The 21,981-nt window shown below is 38.6% G+C and overlaps 1 protein-coding gene across 4 annotated transcripts in view; it reads right to left on the reverse strand.

Moving 5' to 3' along the window:
* NUP153 (nucleoporin 153) overlaps positions 1-21,981 on the reverse strand; it is a 45,507-nt gene that overhangs the window by 14,032 nt on the left and 9,494 nt on the right. For 2 of the 4 annotated variants that reach the window (XM_042806615.1, XM_042806614.1), the window contains exons 2-12: positions 15,458-15,674; positions 13,012-13,260; positions 11,549-11,688; positions 11,338-11,466; positions 9,389-9,505; positions 9,217-9,261; positions 9,070-9,123; positions 5,382-5,528; positions 4,618-4,670; positions 1,996-2,128; positions 276-413 (exon numbers count right to left, since the gene is read on the reverse strand). In XM_042806615.1, coding sequence (XP_042662549.1) covers positions 276-413; positions 1,996-2,128; positions 4,618-4,670; positions 5,382-5,528; positions 9,070-9,123; positions 9,217-9,261; positions 9,389-9,505; positions 11,338-11,466; positions 11,549-11,688; positions 13,012-13,260; positions 15,458-15,674 — 1,422 coding nt within the window. The remainder of the gene's footprint in view (positions 1-275; positions 414-1,995; positions 2,129-4,617; positions 4,671-5,381; positions 5,529-9,069; positions 9,124-9,216; positions 9,262-9,388; positions 9,506-11,337; positions 11,467-11,548; positions 11,689-13,011; positions 13,261-15,457; positions 15,675-21,981) is intronic. The other 2 variants (XM_042806616.1, XM_042806617.1) reach the window with 2 other exon arrangements.

A 21,981-nucleotide genomic window follows, 5' to 3' on the forward strand; every position in this document is an offset into this window, starting at 1 on the left:
ACTTGGCATAAAATTCCAACAAAATCTCCATAGCATTTGAAGCAGTTATATAATTATGCTAACTAGAAGTCTTCAAAGTATAAGATGGACAGGGGCCAAAAGGAACAACTTTATGCCTCCCCTCACCTCCAAATCAGAATACAACCCTGATTTTTTCAACAGGATATAAACTAATGTTGGCTATTTTCATGAGCACCCTGAGAGAAGTTAGCACGCAACAAAGCAGATGTATACTCATCCTAAGAAAGTATTCACCGTATACAACAAAGATTTACCTTGTTCATCACTGCTGTTGACACAGTGCTTGGTGACGATGAGACAGTGCTACTGGCAAGAAAACTGAAGGTGAACGAAGGCAGAGAGGCAGTACTGATGGGTAGCGGTACTTTCGGTAGTACTGGTTCCTCCACTTCCTAGGTGTAAATTTTAAATTGTTGTAAATTTTAATTTTTCTCTTTCAGTAAAAAGTTGTAAATTGTAATTTTTCACTTTATTTTAAAAAGTTGTAGATTTTTTGTTTTCTCTTTTACATGACATACTACCTCCCTATCCTGTCCCATCCTTAATTTCTTAACAAAATTAAATATAACAGAGATATCTACATATTAAAACAAAGCAAATTTTCAAAAGGAATCCTAACCTCCCCATCTCAGTCTGCCATGTCATTTTAATTTAGGGCAGGCCTGTTTTCATGCAATACTACATTCATCACCTGTCCAGTAAGAATACTGAAACTTAGCTCAAAATTGTTACCTGTGCAGAACAGAGAGGGACACAGATCCGATTTATTTTTGTTTTCTGTACTTTAGTTATTAAAGATCTAGAGAAACACATCATCCTTTCTAATTGTCCTCTCATCTCTTCAATTAAGAGTACATTCTCAAGGCAAACGAGAAAGTGTTCCTCTTGCAAAATTAGGTATGACAGCTGCCAAAGCTTCTGAAGTCACTAGTGCAGCAAACTTGGAAAAGATAATGTTTAAAGAAGCATGGGGGTTCCTTAGAGTACCAAAACCCCCAAACCAAACCACAAAATACCAAAAAGAAAAATCCAACTAGCAGTATAGATGATCATACTCTGGTAAATCTAGTCTATATCATTTATCAGGATGCAAATTTAAAACTCAGAAACCAGTGTACCTTAAAACCTTCTGTCTTACTCTTGTCTTTTAAACTATTTAATTATCAAGATTAGGTTAATTAGGGTTTAAGTGGGAATAGCCAATCTAACCACAATTTTCACAGTAATACCAAGATCTACCCAGAAGTGACTAATCAGAGATAAGTTGCTACTACAAAAATTGAATGTATCCTCCGATTTGAAGAGTCTATTGGACCTCAATATTCAGAGCATTTGTGTTACAGAAACATTCTCCAGTATTTACTCATTCCCTCATTTTCTATCAGCCAGAAGACTGATTTACATTTTTTGTATTTAAGATCCAGTAGCAGGCAGCTTACATAATATCCAATCAGAGAATAATCTTCAGGATAGTCATGACCACAGTTTTATTAAATGGACTTTTTTAATAAATGGACTTTTCCCATTAAAACAAGAAAGAAAATAATATCTCACAAGGAGTTTGATTAAGTGCCAAAAATAGCGAATAATCATTAGTAGACATGCAGAACACTATCCTCTGCTTCAGATGCTCAGCCTGTATCTTTCTACATGACTTAAATATCAGATAACAAATTAAATAAATTTTGTTTGTTTACTTGGCACTTGTTTCAAATATCATTCCTTTATAAAAACTCTACAAACCTCCACCAAAATTTGTTCGTTCAATTGCTAATGAGAAGCTTTATAGCATGAAGCATCTCCAAGATAACACTACTAAAGCCTTCAAAAATGTAAAACCAAAGTTAAAGCACTTAAACAGATAAATAAATTGGAGCTTGCCCCGAAACCAGAGCAAAAACCTCACAAAACTGAACTGGCATACTTTGCTAGTTACTTCAGTAATCTCAGTGAGAGCAATTAAGAGTCCCTTACCTGTTGTTCTTGTCCAGGTTTTGATATATAGTGTACTCCTCTTTCCCTTCTCATCTTGCCACCACCACCCACTCCTCCTCCTGAAGACAGACCGTTGGATGCAGGAGTACTGAATTTGGGGTAGGTCAGACTGCTGAGACAGAATAACAATACATAGGTTGAGGAAAGAAAAAGAAAAAAAGACAAGGAAAAATTTAAAAATCAACTTAACTACTTATTTTAAGCTAGTATAGTCACTATTAGTCCTAGAACTGACACCTTCTAATTGGAAGCAGAAAAATCTGTTCCATGAGGTGCTAAATGCTGGTGAATACCTCATGTTCTAAACGGCAAAAGCTGCATTAGTAAGAGCAGCAATGAGAAGGACATAGATAAGAAACAGTCACAACATCCATAAAGGAATGATGACTAAGCCAGAAGACCTGAAATAGAAGAACTGATTTAGATTGTTATTTTCTAATGTTTCCTTTTAATAGTCCAGACAGTGGAAATTTTGACTGCTAGTTCTCTGATTCTGTGATGAGCATGTATCTGTGCAGGGATATAAAAGAACAACTAAAAATATATATGGAGAGAGACAGAGAGAGAGCACGCACGTGTGTGTGTGCACACATGAAATGCTGCCATCAGCTCTTATGGAACAGAGAGGCTTAAACTTCTGTGGCAAGGTAACACAGCAAAAGCTTCAAAAGCACCTCTGGCTTTCCTGGAGCCATCAGCAGAAGCAGCAGAGGTGACTGGGTGTGCCAACATTCCAGAAGTCTTTTCAGACATGAATATAGATCCCTTTTGTAAGGCATTCAAAGCCATTTCGCTGTTCAATACAAAAGCCTAGATCTAAACCAGAAAGATTTTCTAATACAAGTGGGAAGGGAAAAGAAAAAACAAAAAACCCTCAAAACAAACAAACAAAACACCCCAAGAAACCCACACCACACCCCAAACCAGAAGTGAACTAAGGAATAACAACAATAAAAAGTAGTATGACATCAAAATGAAGTATCCCTGGAAAAAATTACCATATCAAAGCTTATCCTGCAGCCAACCAGTCAGTCATTACAAAAGTACATTTGATCACACTGGAAGACACCAGGTCAAGTTTCCAGAAGACTGAGGAAGAGAATTGGTCTAAACTTGTCAGATACTTGCAAACAGTCTGCTTAGCACTGTAACCACTGAGAGGAAGACAGATCCTTAAGGCCATATGCTCAAACTTTTCCTAATCCAAACTGACAATCAAGTCAAATTCTGAAAAAAAACTTATGTCAAAATACAGCTTTATTCAGACAATTATAGCCTATCTGTAATAGCCCATATTCCTCTTTTCTGTTAACACCTGTCAGCTTCTAAGGGGCAAAGACAGTTTTCTGTCTTCAAGCAAGGAAGTCCAGCCTTCTATTCTGACCCAGATTTAAAAACCAAATAGCCTTTGGTAGGCTGAAGAGATATATCAAAGTACTGTGGGTTAGCTGCATGAAGGGGCCCTGGCCAGCTGCCCCTTATCAGTGTTGCGTTCCTACTCCAAAACAGGACACCCAGAGACTAGCTTTATAAAACAACTTTTAAAAAACAACCATCTACTCTGCAGAAAAAAGTAGAACATAGCCATAAAACCTGTGAACCAAATAAAAAGCAGTATCAGTTTTCTGGATCTTGCTTTCTACATGAAGAAGAAAGGACTTCTACCAAAAAAAAACTTTAGAACAGTTTGAAAACCCACAATTAAAACCTAACATCTGCTCGCACTTACGCCAAAACCTTAGAGTCAATCTCCTACATCCCTGAAAATGTAGTTGCTGTGAAGTCAAACTACCAGACACCAAAACAAAGGGTTGGTTTGATTTGGGGTTTTTTTTGCAAGCCAAAGAATGCCCAAGGCAACATAAGAATTGCTTGGAAGATGAACAGAGACAACAAAATACGATTACCTGCTACTGTTCTTTGAAAGGGATGAATCCTCCAACAAACGTATCCTTTGAATGCAAAGTGTCTTAATTCAACCATTACCCAAAAGACTAGTTGCCCAGAAGGGAGAGCTATCAATATTATCTGGATATGAAGTCATTCTACCTAAACCAAGCAAGCAGTGTAATGCAAGACAATCTCCCCAAGAAGAAATAAAATTATTAACTCTCCTGGAATTTTGTGGTTTAGAGACAAGTTGGCATTTGGCCTAGATGATTCTAAAGGGCTCCTGTTTTTCATGCAAACTCACAGAGCAGGCAAGTGATTTCACCATGAAAGTAGCATCAAAAACCTGGAGGAAGGTAATTTTTTACTCTTCAGAAAAAAACAAACCCAACTAAAAATGAAATATACTCCTGAACTGTAAGCTACTTCACCTTATAAAGAATCTTTAAGAAAGAATAATTCCTTTAGGACCAAACTTTCACACTCCAAGCAATTAAATAATTAGCTGAAACTAACAGCTTCCCCCCTAACAAGCATCAAGATGCACAAATGGTTAAACTCTCTCATAATACATTTTTTCACTGTATTTTTCCATTCCCTTTACTGGGAACTGTTACTGCCCTTCCAAAAGAAGACAGGAATGAACAGTGAAGTGACAAAGGAAAGAACTTTCTTCTTTCAAAGTGTTTTAAGGTAATAGATTTGTCATACCTTTCAGATGGTTTTACTCGCTGTTCTGCAGGAAAACTCTTCTCTCTCATGCCCTGCAAGTGAAGTTTGATTTACTTCAAGATTTATCTGAACGTATTTATGAACTATACACAAAGCAAAGACAACCACCCACACCTGTTTTGTGATGGGTTTTTTATTTTTTTACCACTAAATAGAACTCACCTACTTAAGCTCGTTCCTTAGCGACTATGACTATCCACTTTGATTTCTGGCCTAACAAGCCCTAAATTTAACACTTCTTACATTCAGATTGATAGTGGAACCATGGGCATATTTTTCTGAAAGAGATGCCAATCTTGTTTTAAGGAAAGTTTTTCAGGGACTTCATCTACACTGAAGTGATCAGAATGGGTAATTAACAAAGTGATAAGAATGAGTAATTATCAGAAATCTCACTGGCGCCTCTAGTTCACCTGAAAGAGTTTATACATCAGCAACAGCTTTGTGTACGGGAGCATACAGAAAGGAAAATGTTGTTTCTGTATTTTAACGTTCTTTCACTGAGAACAGCCCGACCCAATATCACATCATCACATTCTGAAAATAACCACCAGCCACTTACTGTTCCAAAAATAAAATTAAATCCATAAAACCTCAAAGCATCTCTTTCACTGTCTTAATGCTTACCTCAGACATACCATCAGTACTCTTTGCCAAGAAAGAGCACCTTAAGTAGAACAATTGGTTAGCGACATTCCAAGCTTGTAAAAAGCAGGCAGATACGGACCAGAAAATTTACTTACTTTGTGCTTTGTATCTACCCTCTGGTGAATTTTGCTGGAATCAGCAGCTGGACTCAGAGATGGTTTAAAATACTGGGTCCGACTCACTGACAGTGGAATTGCCTTTGGTGTCACGAGTTTCTGGACAGGTGGATGCTGCATTTCCATCTTTGAAAGGGAAGAAACAATCAATTTATCCTTGCCCCCCCACAGATGACCACAGCATTTACTGATGAAAAAAGTTACAGAACTATGAACCTCCCCCATCAGTCTCAGCACCCAGTGAAAATTATTTGGAAGTGTTGAAAGCATTTAGCTTGCAGAGGGAAATCACCAGAAAACCAGTTACAAAATCCAAAAAGCTACAGAAGTAGCCAAAGTCTGACTGATTCCTATTTCAACATTTGGCAGTTAACTTCATAGACAAAATAATTCATGTTACTATAATCAAAATAACTCCTGTTACTATAACATGCTCCCATCTTTTCCTCTACTCTCCCCACATTGTGTTTTTTTTTTTAGTGGCTTAATCCATTAATTTAACATTCACAATGTTAAGCAGCTAATTATACAAGCTTCTGGGTTTCTTTTTTCCTACATTTTCCTCCTTTGAAGGTACACTTGAAAAAAAATGAAAGAAAAAAAGTTGTAAAATAATTTTAAAATAGTCTCGTTCATTAAATCATGTTTTGGTGGTTTAGATCTGCATTAAATGCACTTAAAAGTACTGGTTTGACTTTCCTTGTCAAAGCATTTTCACAGACAAGAGTTAATTTTTAACAGAAAACTGTACGTTCTGTAAAACTAACTTAACTGAATTGTGAAACAAGAAAGACCCCAAAAGGCTACAAGATTTACCAAAGGGTTCATCTGCAGTCTTAAGGATCAGAAGAATAAGACTTAGGATGCATGCTATTATTTAAATTAGTATCAACAGAAAACTGTGTTTACAATGCAGCTTTAATTTCACAGCATCTCCCAACTCTTGGTAATAAAATTCATACTGTACTATCTATAAGGTGAATAAAAGTACTTATTTCTAAAAATTCTTAAACTCATTTTGAAACCCTGAGCAAAATGTGGTTTATTTAAGTTCACAAACCCATTTTGAGTAAAGGATGGTCCAGTGCTGTTTTTGAATGTAAACAGAACAGAATTGGAATAGAACAGTTGAGTTGGAAGGGACCTACAACAATCACCTAGTCCAACCGTCTGACCAATTCAGGGCTGACCAAGTTAAAGCATGTTATTAAGGGCATTGTCCAAATGCCTCTTAAACACTGACAAGCTTGGGGCACCAATCACCTCTTAGGAAGCCTGTTCCAGGGTTTGACCATCCTCTCAGTAAAGAAATGCTTCCTAATGTCCAGTCTAAACCGCCCCTGGTGCAGCTCTGAACCGTTCCCACGTGCCCTACCACTGGATCCCAGGGAGAAGAGCTCAGCACCTCCCTCTCCACGTCCCCTCCTCATGGAGCTGCAGGGAGCAACGAGGTCGCCCCCCAGACTCCTTTTCTCCAAACTAGACAAGCCCAAATTCCTCAGCCACTCCTCACAGGACATTCCTCCCAGCCCTGTCACCAGCTTTGTTCCCTCCTCTGGACGCATTCAAGGACCTTCACGTCCTTCTTAAGTGGTGGGGCCCAGAACCACACACAGCACTCCAGGTGAGGCCGCGCCAACGCTGAACACAGCAGGATAACCCCCTCTTTTGCCCGGCTGGTTATGTGTGTCTGATGCACCCCAGGGTGGGGTTTGCCCCCTTGGCTGCCAGGGCACACACCGAGCCTGCTGCCAGCCAGCACCCCCAGACCCCTTTCTGCAGGGCTGCTCTCCAGCCGCTCCTCCCCCAGCCTGTACTTGTGCCCTGCATTGCTCCATCACAGGTGCACAATCCAGCATTTCACCTTGTTAAATTTCATCCGATTATTCACAGCCCAATGCTCCAATCTATCTAGATCCCTCTGCAAGGCCTCCTGTCCTGCAAGAGAATCAACAGCACCTCCCAGTTTGGTATCATCAGCAAACCAGCTAATGGTGCATTCAACTCCTGCCTCCAGATCGTCAATAAAAATACTGAGCAGCGCTGGCCCTAGAACTGAGCCCAGAGGAACACCACTGGTGACCAGTCGCCAGCCAGATGTAGCCCCATCCCCTGCAACCCTCTGAGCCCTGCCCTTCAGCCAGTTCTTCACCCAGGGCACCACGTACCCGCTCATCCCATCACTGGGCAACTGCTCCAGGAGGATGCTGTGAGGGACAGTATCAAAACCCTTACTAAAATCCAGAAAACTACATCCATCACCTTCCCTTCATCCACGAGGCAGGTGACCTTATTGTAGAAGGATATCAAATTAATTAGACAGGAATGTATAATGAAAAAAAAGAGTCACCCAGCTAGATGTTTAATACACTAAGAGCTATTCTGTGTGACGCAGATCCTTGAAACAAGAAAAATACAACAAAAAATACCTGCAAAATTTTTGCCTGACTGCTCAAGTGTTCTGTCAACCATATGTTTGCTTCAGCAGGAAAACACACAACCCTCTCCTCCCCTTCTCACCAAGAGCTACCCTTCCCCTGCCAAATTTTATGAATTCTAGTATTATGAATAGACAATTTCTCTACTTTTACCCAGTGACAGCTGTGTGCAACATTCACTTTCTGACTGACGTCAGGCTCTACGCTGCAAATCTGGTAGATCTTTCTTAATGCCTCACCACAGGTGTAGTTCCACAATTTAACTGAGAATCCATACCAGCTTTATTTTCAATTATTTGGATAATATTTATGGTAAAGAAATTATATGCTCTACTTCTCAACATTCTTGTAATTTAGCATATGGTAAAAGATGGTACAGGAAATGTAAGATGTTTGTAAACTCTGAAATGACTGTAAAATTAACTGTACTTCTAATCAAGGGATTAGCATAGAAACTTCCTGAGACATTCTGTCCGTTTTCTCATTAAAACAGCAGATGAAAACTTTGTATGGAAGAAAAACCACTCTTTTGTTCCTTCAGTTGCCTGATCTTAAACTGGCCTTTTGTGGGTTTTACTATTTAGTAAACTCAGTGTTAACCAAAATTCAAGTGATTAAGAAACATTACTAGTTCAAATTTTTTTAACAAAAATGAAGGAAATAATGATTTACCACTGCACTATCACCAATTTCAGTGCTACCTCCAAATAGGAATTTAGGAACATAAGGTTACAGAAGTGACAATATTTAACAATTTTCCTTCTGCTTACTTTCATCAGTAAGTATTATTTTTCTGGTCGAAATTAACATGGAAATCTGCACAGGAACTGTATGATAATTCAGTCGATATTTTTCTATTTCTGATCATTTCTGCAAGAGAAAGCTTTCCTAAACAGAAAGGTTAACATACAACTTAACCCCAAGTTGCAGGACAAGCTAGAACTACTTTGTGTGTTCTAGAGTTATTGTTCTTGATTGACATATTAAGACACCACCACATAAAGATAATATAATTCTTAACTTGAGTAATCTTCATGGTCCTGCATCTAGTTTGGGTAGAAAAGACATTTTTAGCAATTTCCACACAGCCAAGACAGCTATAATTCACGTAATGCTAGTACTAATTTGAATTTGTGTGTATACTGTCACTGAAGTTTGGGACATTTCTTCTAACAGCTATAAAGCACAGAAAGTTGTCTACCTCAGCTTTAGATGTTGCTGGTTCTTACCTGTTTCCGTTTGGATTGGAAGCTGGTAATATTCAGTACACTCCTGTCCACAGGCTAAGGGAGAAAAAAAAGCCTAAATATTAGAGGATGATTTTTTCCCTGAGGGTTCCATCCAACAAAAATGGGGGGGGTTTGTGATCAACTTACAGAAGACAATGGACTAGAAACAGAAGACGGAATCCTTTTAGCATCCTGTTGAAAAAACAGTGCAATAAACTAAACTGGACACTACATAAGGAAGATCTTCATCCTATACTGGCACATCTATTATGTTTTTCGAATACATGAAATAAAACAGATTAAAATGAGTGCCATTTACCGCCAAAGGACTTGACATCTTCTCCAATGACTGCAAGATGCGCCGTGCTGTGGAACTTGTCACACCATAGGATTGCACACTTGCTTGTTTAGCTTTCATTTGTCTTCTTACTGGCGGCTGAAAAATCAGCATTGCAAATGTTATGATGTTTGATTTTTAATTAAACATGCGTGTATTTTATGCCTTGTATCTGCATTGATGAAATAACCAATACTGTCAAGATGACACAGAAGGCGGCACTCATTGGGCATTCGAGCCATGAAGAAGAAAATATACTTTACTGACTTTATCCAAGTTTAAGTGGGGCCCCACACATCTTTCACATGGGATAAAGGAACAAAAGTAATACTTAAATGTAAAAGGTCATAAAAGGGAAGATGTTAGGCCTGTAGGATCTCTGAAGCAGTAATCAGGAAAACAGAAGTGAAGCAAAGGCTTGTGCTGCAGAAAGTAGTTTCAGTAACAAAGCCAATCTCAGAGATTCATGATGGTGTAAGTGTACCATCTTAAAACCAATGTATACAGTCATCATCAAGAATTTCTAGTTTTACTTCTCTGTTTCCTGCCTTCCCCCAAGATTACAGCTGACTGCAGATTTTTTACTCTGTTTAAGATGATAAAGATCTGATTTAAACTGTTACAGATCTAAGCATATTACACTGAAAAAAAAATAAACTGTTTTATTTGCACCACACGACTTTGAATATAATTCAAAAAAACTTCTTTCAGTGTGACTACATTTTTTAAAAAATTATGTTAGGCCCTTCACGTAACCACATGATGTGTTTACCTTGCTGCTATGTGAAGACAGGAAGCAGACCATACAGCACGTAAAAAACACAAGCAAGACTCGACATAATCCACAGCATGCAGCAACAAGCAAGATAGTCTCTCCTTTAAAAGCCTAGTATTTTGGTTATTCTTTTCAGCATCATCCACATTTATTTTGTAAAAAATAAAAATAGCTGACCAAAGAGGACTTCTATCTTATAGGAAGTTTTAAGTGTTCCGAAGTTGTGATTTAACACCAAGCCAGAACAAACCACAAGTTTTCAAGGTTTCCTCTAAGTCAGGAACTTGTAGGTCCCCTTGTTCCATGGCAGAAATGGACTGCCAGAATAGGCCCAGCAAACTCTTATTTCCAGTTCCTTAAATAAAGTTCAACTTTCTACTTTTTTTTTTTTTTAATAAAGGTCATTTTGATTTAGACACATTCAAACTGAGCCAAATTTTATTGACTTTCTTTTAGATTCAACTCTAGCTCCTGAGAATTGTCAGCATTTTTAATCCGCTGGTTCATTTTAGAACACAAAGAACTCTTAGGGGGGCAAGTAACTCTTCTGAAGAGCTATGTGAATGATATTAAAATAGAAAACATTTTATTGTTTATCTTGAGATTGCATTTAGGACTGCATGACTCCCTCTAGGTAACAGAAGGGCAAAGGAACAGTAAAGTTGCCTTTCAGATACTACTATAGTAAAGAGTGCACAGTTTTATAAAATATATTCATAGCATGAGTGTAGGCATGCTTGTGTAAGACCTACAGACAAGTATCAGGCAGGTGGTTTTTGCTATTATAAACACAAGTTTTCAAAGTTATGCCATCGCTGATTTTATTTATGTGTTATTTTAACATAATACAGTCAGAGGCAGACAATGGCAGAAAATGGAGTTTTTTGAAAGATTTAACAACAGAGGAAATCCAACTAAAAACAACTGGCCAGATCATAAGATGCAATTGTCATTCTTATACACTGACAAATATTTCTACGTACACTGTTAAAAAATAATTTTAAAAGAAATTGTTCTTTTCTACTCATGTAGGCTGAGAGGGCAAAATAGGAACTGTTGCCCCATTTTCAGCTCCCTGCTCACAGCTCTTTTAGCAGTGCTACCCCTTCTGTATTTCAATTACATTTCCCCTCACACCACGGTACTGTTCTCATACCTGGTAAGGAGCAATTCGCGCTTTTGTCTCCCTTGCTGCTGCAGCTGCACCACCGTAAGTGGTCTTTCCAGGGTAAAATGGAGAGTCCCCAAGTTGGCTTGTCTTAAAGACAGAAGTGTTTCCAAGTGACTACAGAAAGGTATTATGATAAGAGGTTAGTAAAATGGCTACATATTCAAATGGATTAAAATTAATACTGTACAGTACTTACAGGAGAGGGAGATCCAAAAGCAGATAAATTGAATGCAGGTTTTTTAGAGCTAGCTGCAGGATGCTGCGAGAGGGAATGAGATCTTTCAGCCTCTGTGGACCACAGCAGCGGTGCTGAAGTATTTTTTGAAACTGTGATATCTGCCAAAATGACACATGCTGTATGTAAATGCCTTGTGTACATAGAGAACTTCAGTATTAAAGATCACACTAACTCCAGAGTTCTTTAATACAGAAGAGAAAGTCTGACAGAATGAAAACGTCTCCTAACACATTTCTCCAGCACTGTAACCTTCAGAGTTCTTCAAACAGATCAATTTCACATATGGTATGAAAATCAAGTATCAAATCTGAACTTGAAATCTGTTCACAGAACTGCAAATACGTTACCTTTCAGTAATCTTTCAAAAGCATGCACAACAAGTGAACAGTATGCTTCCAATGAAGAGCAACTTTATTTTTTCTTCTTTCACAGTAAGATAAAACAAAACTACATAAACACTGATGCATCTATAATGATACAAAGTCTTTCCTATGTTGATAAAGAGTTGGAGGCCAGCATAGATCAGAATGCACAGATTTTAAAAGGGAAACATTCCCCAAAGACTGAACTAACAGAGTTAACGACCTGTTTTCCATGTATGTTTTATGGAAACACACCAGAAAGTTCTAGCAAACTCAGTTTATATTGTTAAACCCTGGCAACATCTACTCTGAATTTTAAAAATATGTTCTCCAGAGAACATATTTTTATATGCTGAGCACGCCTCCATCCCTGTTTATATGGGAGACTAGAAAACACTGCAAACCTGCTGTTTGCCCTTTCTCACTGAGATCACCTAGGTCCCCATCTACATCAATACAATGCATAGGGTTTGGGGGGTTTTTTTTGGTTTTTTTTTTTTTTTTTTTGGTTTTTTTTTTTTTTTTTACTTTTAAATGGTGTACATTCCTGACTGAATTCAGCAAAAGACATAGCAGTACTGCCAACTGATGCCTTCTAATATGAAAGTCCAAAAACCAGGCCAAAACTTGTTCAGAGTACTTCGTTTATTGACTCCTGGTGAAAACACAGGAAAACATCTTGTGATTCTATTTTTCACATGTATTTATTCACATTTAACCATCTGTCAGTCACTCTTCCTTCTAGGCAATCAACCTAGCTGTCAAGCTACAGCAAGTCATCTTCAGCTCCTACTATCCCAGTTCAAGATTTGCAGATAACCTAGCTAAACTTGTGTTTAGCAACACCAAGTCTTTGTAACATCCAGGTCTCAAATGGATTCCAAACCATGGGTATATTAAAAAGGTGAAAGAATTATCTACTTCTAAAATACTAAAAATTAAATTTAATTCTAACATCTAAAGCTGACATTCACCTACTTTATTTACTAAGGTGACGCAGAATATTCAAAAATGCAAAGTACTTCATGTTACCAAACAATCAGAGAACATGAAAGTTACCTTTATCAGACGCTCTAGAGGAGAAGCCACTAGTTGTTGAGATGTTATCATCATCATGCTGAGAGGTAGAATCTTTTATTTCTTTTACAAGAGACAGTCCAGGACTGCCAATGCCAAGTGAAGAAGATGTAGAGGGCTGACAGTGTGGTACTGTGGAATCCAACATGGTACAGTTCAAATGGCTCCGATGGAGAGAGGGCCTTGTTAACACATCTGAGAAGTTCAATGCAGATCTACTCGTGGATGGTTCTAAACAAGGAGGAGACAATTAGCTTTCCCATAGGCAAGCTCACAGAAGCCAAAACCTGTTTTCTGTCAACAATCATGCTATTGCCAAGATCTAAACACAAAAATAGAGAAGCCAAATTTAACTTCTTCCTCACCCAGATAGGGTTTCATCTGTCTTACTACAACAGCCATACTGCTTGCAATACTAAGGATTAATGTCACATTAAGAAGCAGTTAACAATGAGGTTTTACAACATCAAATTCTGACCCCACGTCAAGTGCTCTAACACCTCTAACACTGGGCCTTTCACTAAATCAAACGTGTAAATTCCTTCTTCTGCAGATAAAGCTGGCAATAAGCTTTCCAAGATTTGAGACTACATGGCAAGTTACAGACAACTCTGCAGTTTATATAAACTTGCAACAAAGATTATGTTAATCTGAATACGTAACAAGAAAATGTGTATTTGCAGAGATTTTGGGGGCAGTTCTACCATTATCAGGTCATGCTGCAGGCAAAACATTATCACCTATCCATTAACTTTTGATGTTTTGTCACAAAGGAGAAGCAAGCATTGTGGCCTTAGCTGCAAGATGGGCATTTCTTCCTCATGAACCAAAGGGTCTCATGAGCTGCCAGTGTCCTACAAGAGGTGGTCTCACAGCTCCAACTTGCCACATGAATGAACAGCTATTAGTGCATATCTTGCCTGATATCCATGTAAGTCCAGTCTCTCCCAGGAATTCTAGGCATGTACATGACTCTGAGTCACTATCCTCTTGATATTTGCACTGAAGCTTAAACTAGCTAGTTCAATCTTCATAACCATCCCAGAACTAGTAATTAGTTCTCCAAAGCACTGGTAGATTTTTAGGACTCGTCCTTGAGATAAAGAAAGTGTTATCAGGCTGAAGGCCGACCAAACAAAGGAATACAGGTTCCAGCACATTGGTACCTCAGAGCTGAAGAAACAGGCTTTCTAAAATTAGAATAGTAATAATAATTTAAAAATCTTATAAACTGTAGCAAAAAAGATTGGTCTACAACATCCACAGACTGCAACACAAGCCACTAAAGGTTCTAGGGTGTCCATCTGCTCCTGATTTCTTGGAGCTAGAAAGTTTGCTGTGCAGCTGTTCTTACTGAAAGGTCCTTTCACGCAGTTCTTCAGGAAAGCCAACACGTGTTCCTCATTCATGAAGACCTTCTCTATTCCTGTATCCAAACTTATTTTCAAGCTACACAGAAAGCAATAAAGCTCCTTATTTACCATTACATGACATTGGTGACAAAGGTATTTCCTCATTAGTTTTCACTCTGCCAACAACAGAAGCAACTGACTTTCCACACAGATGGTTATGTAAGTGTGCTCAGACAAAACTTCTCTATTAAAAATTAAGTTCCACGAAACTGCTAATTTAAAAGAAACTCAAATGAGAGCATATGCAAATTTACAGAGGGGAACTACAGAAAGAGAGGCACAGATATAAAACACAGGTTAGTACTTTATATGGTAGAGTAAGGGGTTGCAAATTTCTTTGTCAAGGGTCCAAACAGGTTTTCAAAGACCCCAGGTAAGCCTTGCACACATCTGAATGTTACCAAATACTTCAAAAAGAATAATGTCATAAACCAAGCTCCCCAGTTCTGCATTAAACTAGCAAGGAACTTTATCAAATTGATTGAAGAAGCCCAAAGGAGAAGGGGGGGCAATCAGGACAGGAGAAGGAATTTTCCTCTGCCATTCTAGCATCTAGTCTTTTGTTTTGAGGACAACAAACCAAATTAATGTTTTTATTGCCTTAGGCAATTAGATAGACTTTTATTCCAGAACTTTTTAAAATAAAATATAATCCAGCACACTTGCAAATTAATATTAACAATATTTTGCACCTGGCTAACTGACTACCTGAAGTTAGCTGATGACTTCCAAGAGCTGTAAAACAACCTCCAGTATGTTTCGCAATTATGTTTACAGTTTTGAGCTAAGACAGTTTCGCAAACAGTTGTTGGGGGTTTTTTGTTTGGTTTTTTTGGGGCATTTTGGTTTTGTTTTGTGTGAGAGCTTTTTGGTTGTTGTGTTGTTTTTTGGTTTTTTTTTTTTTTTTTTAATTCTGTCAAAATGCTCCTTCTAGATTCCCTTAGAAATTCAGATTCAAAACTAGAAATCTGTGAATAAATACAGATGGCCAGAATACTAAACGATTTTTCACATACCTTCTAAATTAATTCTTGCTGATTCAGGCGTGACTCTCCCATCAATCACTATGCTATCTTCATTTGCATAATCATGGTGATAGTTTTCTGGATTCTCTTCCTGGTTTGTAGATTCACTTGTACCTACATATTCATCTTCACTTTTATTGAAATACTTCTGTAACCATCCTGGGACAATGTTTTTCACTGATTCTGTCACTCTGCTAATGATTCCCTGCTTGAAAGAAAAAACATTTGTTAATGACAGAAACAAAGTCAGCAGCATATGCTGGGGTGCAACCTTGCAGAGACCTTGAATATAGACATTAGATAACAAACATTCAGAACAAGAATAAGATAGAGGGCATTCATCCTTGACAGAGGATCTCTATACTTCTGGGACTGGGACACGCATGACAGAAATTCACCTAACATTGATTTACTACTAACCTATCGGTTTCTGCACTTCCCAGCGACCTTGGCAATGTTCAGAATTCTGAAATTTCAGCCAAAGTTCACCAGAGGCTTGTCAAGTCACAAGGTCATCAGGAAGTTCTATTTCTAAGTAACTCCTGATGTACATACTTTTGACAGCTCCTCCTCCTCACGCCTTCACTTGAAAAAACATCAAAAACAGAAGCTCAGCAGCTATCTACAGTGATAGTGACTGCTAAAATCAATGAACTTGAATATTTCTGATTTTTCTAATGCTGAACTGCAGTAACAACATGTATAAAAAAACCCCACTGTTATGCTTTGAACAGTCAGGGTATCCTGAAAGAAATCCTGTAAAAAAACAGCTTCAGTTGAATAACAGATGCTTCACTACAGGACTGTCAAATAGATCCATTTTGATCAAATTTAATTTCATGGTACGTTAAGTTTTGGATCTCCAAACCTTAATATTCCACTGAATGTACTGAATACATCAAAGCCATTTCCATTTTGACATTTACCAATTATTCGCAATGCTTACATTCGATGTTTAAGAAATACTTATTTACCATTTTGTTTTAGGCAGTCACTTGCTCCCCATCATGCCCTCAAAATTTCAACACACCTTTCTGTTAAATCTCAACCCTGCGCAGCAGATCGCTTACAGCTTGGAACTCCCTCCCTCTTACACTGACTGCAGCCACAGAACCAACCAGCTGCTAAACTCTGCAAGCAAACGTGAAAGCTAACTCAGCAATTTCAACACTTGGGAAACTGAAAAGTAAGAAAACTTAAACAGATTTTTGCTGAACTCCGTTGTCAGTTGCTAACATGTATACCAAAGGCTCTGTCAAGGTACTTTGATATTTTTCTGGGTTTAGGCAAAAAAATTTTCTAGTAAAAATTATCATTAAGGTGTAGAAAATTGAGAATATTCTTTGAACATATAATAGTTACAGTATAGTAAACAATTCGGAAACAAGAACTCTGCTGTATTCAACTTTCTTTAAAAATTTAGCACACAGATAGACACCCATATCACTTATTCAAGTCTTTTATACACGATAATGCAAACACTAACAAATTAGAAACCCTTGAATCTGGAGTTAAGAGGGGGGTGGGGAAAGAGGATGAAGGGAAGGTAGAAAACAAAAAGCCTTTTCACAGAAAGAAAGTCGTCTTAATTTACAATTTGACATTTTTCATAATGACCTGTAATTTAATCTTGTCCTTGCACAAAGACAGAATAAATATCCAGGGACAATTTAAACCAGAGAGAATACAGTGTAATAAACACATCCATCACAATTACCACACCAAGATGCACACAAGTATGCCATGTTCAGGATGTTGCTGCTCTTCTACATAAACACTAAGCCTCAGCTTTCCAACAAAAACTAGTATCTGCATTTAATGCCAGAGTTCACAAACAGTACAGTGCACAGTACCAACAAAAAGGCAGTCCCTACTCTATCCCCAGCCCCTCATTTCCACCTTTGTCTTTGACACACTGTCCCCCTTTTTTGGGGCAAATATTTTGCTGCTATGAATAAAAGCATATCAGGAACATGCAGGAGTTAAAAGTTGCCAAAATGATAAAATGGTCAGGACACAAACTGCATCCAAGGCAATGCACTTTCCAAAAAGCTAAGCACTACTGCATTCAGTATTGATAGAGAGTTTCTCCATCAGAGAATAGATATTACTGGCCATAAAATAGGCCTGTATCATTCTCTTGCTGAAGAAATCCTCCCAGGACTGAAAGCTACCCGAGACTAAAGACAGAAGAAGTCGTAGGCATCCAGAAGAGTAAACACCCAATCATTAGTAATCCAAATGAGTAACTGGAGAATCTAGCTAGACTAATAATTAACTAAGATGACATTTTACCATCCATATCTAAAACCACACTGGTTTGATCCTTCCTTGCATATATGGCAGCCTCACTAGCTGTCTCCACATCAACAGCCCTTTAAGACTAAGCTGGGTAACAAAGGGTAACTTCCCAAACCAATCCAGGAGCTGGAACTCATTCAGCACAGCCGTACTGCAGCAAGGACTAACAGCCTGCTCCATCTGGCTTAGGCACAGTGGAAGACAAGAAGCATAGTTTTATGCTCCAGAATACTGCTGGCTTAGTGACAAAGCAAGGAAAGGCAAAATACACGGAAATGCACCTTCATTTTCTGTCTGCAAAATGAAAATATTGATTAAAAGCACTGTGAAAGAACTATGCAGGCATTATGAACGAGCCATCATCAAACACAGATCTTGCTACCTACACCTTAAAAGTAAGCCACACACCCCAGGTCTGTCCATTCAAACCCCCCCCCCCCTCAAAAAAAAAAAGAAAAAAAAGAAAATGAAAATTTTCTTATGGCATCTCCCACCTGTCCATCACAGCTAAAGGCAAATCAATAAAGCACCGTAGCTGGATTCCCATCCAGTCAGGCAGTTAAGGTACCACTGACCAACTACACTTTTACACACACGCTCTCCATATTCTTGCTAGGACATTTCAGCAAAAAGTGTCATGCCTCGTGCTGTCTTTAAAGCTGGCATTTTAATCTTATCCTAACTACGTTTTCTTACTCTTCCACTTCAGCACATGTGCTTGGACACCCTCTCTCTCTCCCTCTCCTGCACATGCAACACAAGCCTACCCTGCCAGCGGCAGAGCCCTCTCCCACTACTGCTCCTGTGCCACCAGCCCTGCACTTTGTCCGTCCCAGGTTCCCTGGCACTACCATCTCCCTACACAGGCATCATTAATCCTTCTAGAAGGCTGACAAGGATACCACACATCTCACTGATGCAGACGGATCTTTGGAGGTGAAATACAAGAGACAAGGCACAAAACAACTCTATCAGGCTTATTCCTCCAGCAAAATCTGAACGGACTGCTCAGATCCCAATCTCCTTGTGCCACAATTACGTACTAGCCCCTTCCTGAACACCTATGCCAAGCAGGCTACTGTACAAAAACTCTTCTAGTGCCCAGCCCCAGGTTAGGAGCAGAGGAAGTGGCACTGGCACGCAGCTTTAACGCTCATAACTCCTCATTTCTACAGGCTACAGAGGCACCAAACTTAATATCATGAAAAGGCAGAAGATGCTATGGGGCAAACCCGACTGCGTGTAGCAGCGTTTTAGTTAGTGAATGTGTTTTAGTCCTTAACTGACTGATTTCAGCAGTTTGAGAGCTGTTGTCAGTACCAACAGTCGTCTGCTGATCTTAAATGCACTCATAATCTATTCTCATCCTAAAGTATTAGCAGGAAAGCAGAGCAAAACAAACAAAAATCCACTGAAAAGATCCAGTAGCTTTGGAATAGGTATTTACAACAGAGTTTGAAATTCTGTGCATCACCCTGAGTGTCCGCAGCTCTGCTAGATATATCTAAGTCTATGTATACAAACACCACAGCAACAGTAACTACAGTTACGGTTACTCAAGGCATTTTGCCTTGAGATGCAACTCTAAGCAAAAGAGAGGTACCTAGAAATACTAACCACTAAACAAACAGGTATCATAATTTACTATTTGAAAATACTGTTTCTTCAAAGGATTTATATAAAGAAAGAAAAATCAATGGGTTATGGTCACAGTTTGACTTCCAAACTTAAAAGCAAGTTATTTCTGGGCCAAAAATATTTACAGAATAGGGCAGTTTTCCCTGCTCATAAGGGTCTTTCACTTAGCACGGGTGCTGGGGCGGGGGGGGAAGTGCTGGCAGGAATAATCAGAAATGATGCATTACTGGAAAACAGCTATTTTTGTAATTGAGTTGATTTCAGTCCGAGACGCTTAAGTAAATCCCACTATACAACACAGGACGTACTAAAAAAAATTATATAAAGGTCATACACTAAGTTGAATTTGTCAGAGATACCAAAAACACAACTGGATATAAGAGCTAATTTTGACTTCACTGTATGCACACCTCTGAAAAGCATCAAGTTTTTACCTTCAGGCCTCTCAGAGATTTCTTTGCTTCCCATTTCAAAGTTCAAGTTATTAAAATATATGAATCAGTAAGTCCTTAAAAAGAAAACCTGCACCTGACAGTGAAGATCACGGAGACAGAGCAGATCAATCTAACCACTTCCACTCATCAAAAAGGAATTTTCATGCTCTCTCCATCCCCCACGGTTACCTCATGCCAGCTCTGGCGCATAGCAGGCTACTCTCCGTACTAGCTGAATTCATTAATCTGGCAAAAAGTACATGTTTCTCTGCTGGACTAATGAGTTCAACTGGCTCAGTGCACCAGGAACGGCCCAAGAGAGAGAGCAAGATCAGGCAGCCAGGAAGAGAGGAAGAAGAAACAAAAACTTCTCCCTTCTTTTAACCATCCTGTGTCCGTACTGCCATTAAAGAGATTGTCCCTTTCTCCTCTTCAATTCACCCTCCCCTCGTGCTGCCCCTAGCACATATATGCAGCCAAGTGACAAGCTGTAGCAGCGCTCTATAAAACAAATCCAGCCAAAAATTTGTCTACAGACTGTGACGGGGAGGACTACCCCTCAGGGGCACCAGGTCGCTGGTCCAGCTCAGCGTGCGGCTGCACAGGTGCTGATGCAAAAGCAGGAACAGAAATGGGAACATGACATGATTGTCTCTTGCAGCAGCAGACCTAGACTGGCTTAGACTAACTCTGCTTTTTCTATTTAGGGAGTGGTTTCAATTTGGATGTAGGACAGCAGAGTTTGATATTTCATTTAGAAAAAAGACAATAAAACTTATGACTTAATATGAACAATATGTTACAGGAATGTCATTAATTATGCAACACGCAGAAAACAATAATTTTATTTAAGGCAAATGGACTAGTTCAGATTTATTTCTAAAAATCATGAAGAAGGGATTATGATACCAGATGCCAGTGTATTTTCTTCTTACTGCTTGAAGAGAGCCTTATTTTCCTTAGCCTAGTTAGCTTTACAATAAACATCCCAGGGAAATTCAGGTACCGTTTTACATTTTGGCACTGCTTGCACATCTGTACCCATCATTATCACTCCCATCTGAGTGCAATACGCCAGCGTACGCTCTGATAAATCAGTATCCAACCCACTAGGTTAAATCCTTGTGACGCTGAACAGTTTTATCTCAAGTTTTGTCCACATCTTTAGTTGACACCGTGACAACATTACAAAAGAGAGCACGAAGTACAAGGCACCTTTCTTCCTTCCTTGTAGGAAGCACAACATTAGGCTCTGGTTAATCTTCAGAGATCAGCCACAGGCGCTATAAATTACTGAGCGTACGTTCAGTGTTACAGTTTAAACTAGAAATCTATCAGCATCAAAACCAAAAAATGTATGATTAAGGAGACTACTTCCACTTACAACGTTACAAGCAATTTTTAAGGAGTTCTTTCGTAATCTAAAAAGACACTCTAAGTACAGTTAATATTTTTTTTTATTGAAAGACTGCCACATTCATGCAGTGTGCCTGCAGCTAAGTTTCACAGACAATATGTAGAATTACATTAATTGAAATGCTGCTCAAACTATTTGTCTTTTCCTGTAAGTATAGTCTAAACCACTTATTTTTTTTCCTTAGCATGTACAACAACAGCTAAAAAAACACGGCAATAGGATAACAAACTGGCATAACTGCACGGACAAGAAGTTTGAAGTTTTAAAAATTAGAATGATCAAAAAATAGATTTGCCAAAGCACTAGATGGTCTTACAAGGCCGTTAGCATATGTTATCAGATTTGGTGAAACATGATAACATGCATTTTATATTCAGGATTTAAGTACACCGTTTAGGCATAAAATTGCCTATTCTATTTGTAGGTATTCTCTATACAGTAAGACCCAATTCATTACAGTATTTCAACATCACCAAACATAACCGATAATAGAAATGGCAAACTCTTTCCTGCATTTACAGCAAATAAGTCGATGCATACTAAGGCTTTCAATGTATTGTACCCCGTACTACAAATTTGCTACCCCCTATAATATACTAGGCTCCCAGCAATGAATGAAACATTTTCAGTGCCACTTTGCCTAGAAGTACTCACAAACATGTATGACAGGCTAATCTATGGCATGTAGCAGTGAGGGCACCTTATAGATGTAACACACAAGCAAG

Source organism: Tyto alba, unplaced genomic scaffold (assembly GCF_018691265.1).
Source record: "Tyto alba isolate M040663 unplaced genomic scaffold, T.alba_DEE_v4.0 Super-Scaffold_48, whole genome shotgun sequence".
Lineage (NCBI taxonomy): Eukaryota > Metazoa > Chordata > Aves > Strigiformes > Tytonidae > Tyto > Tyto alba.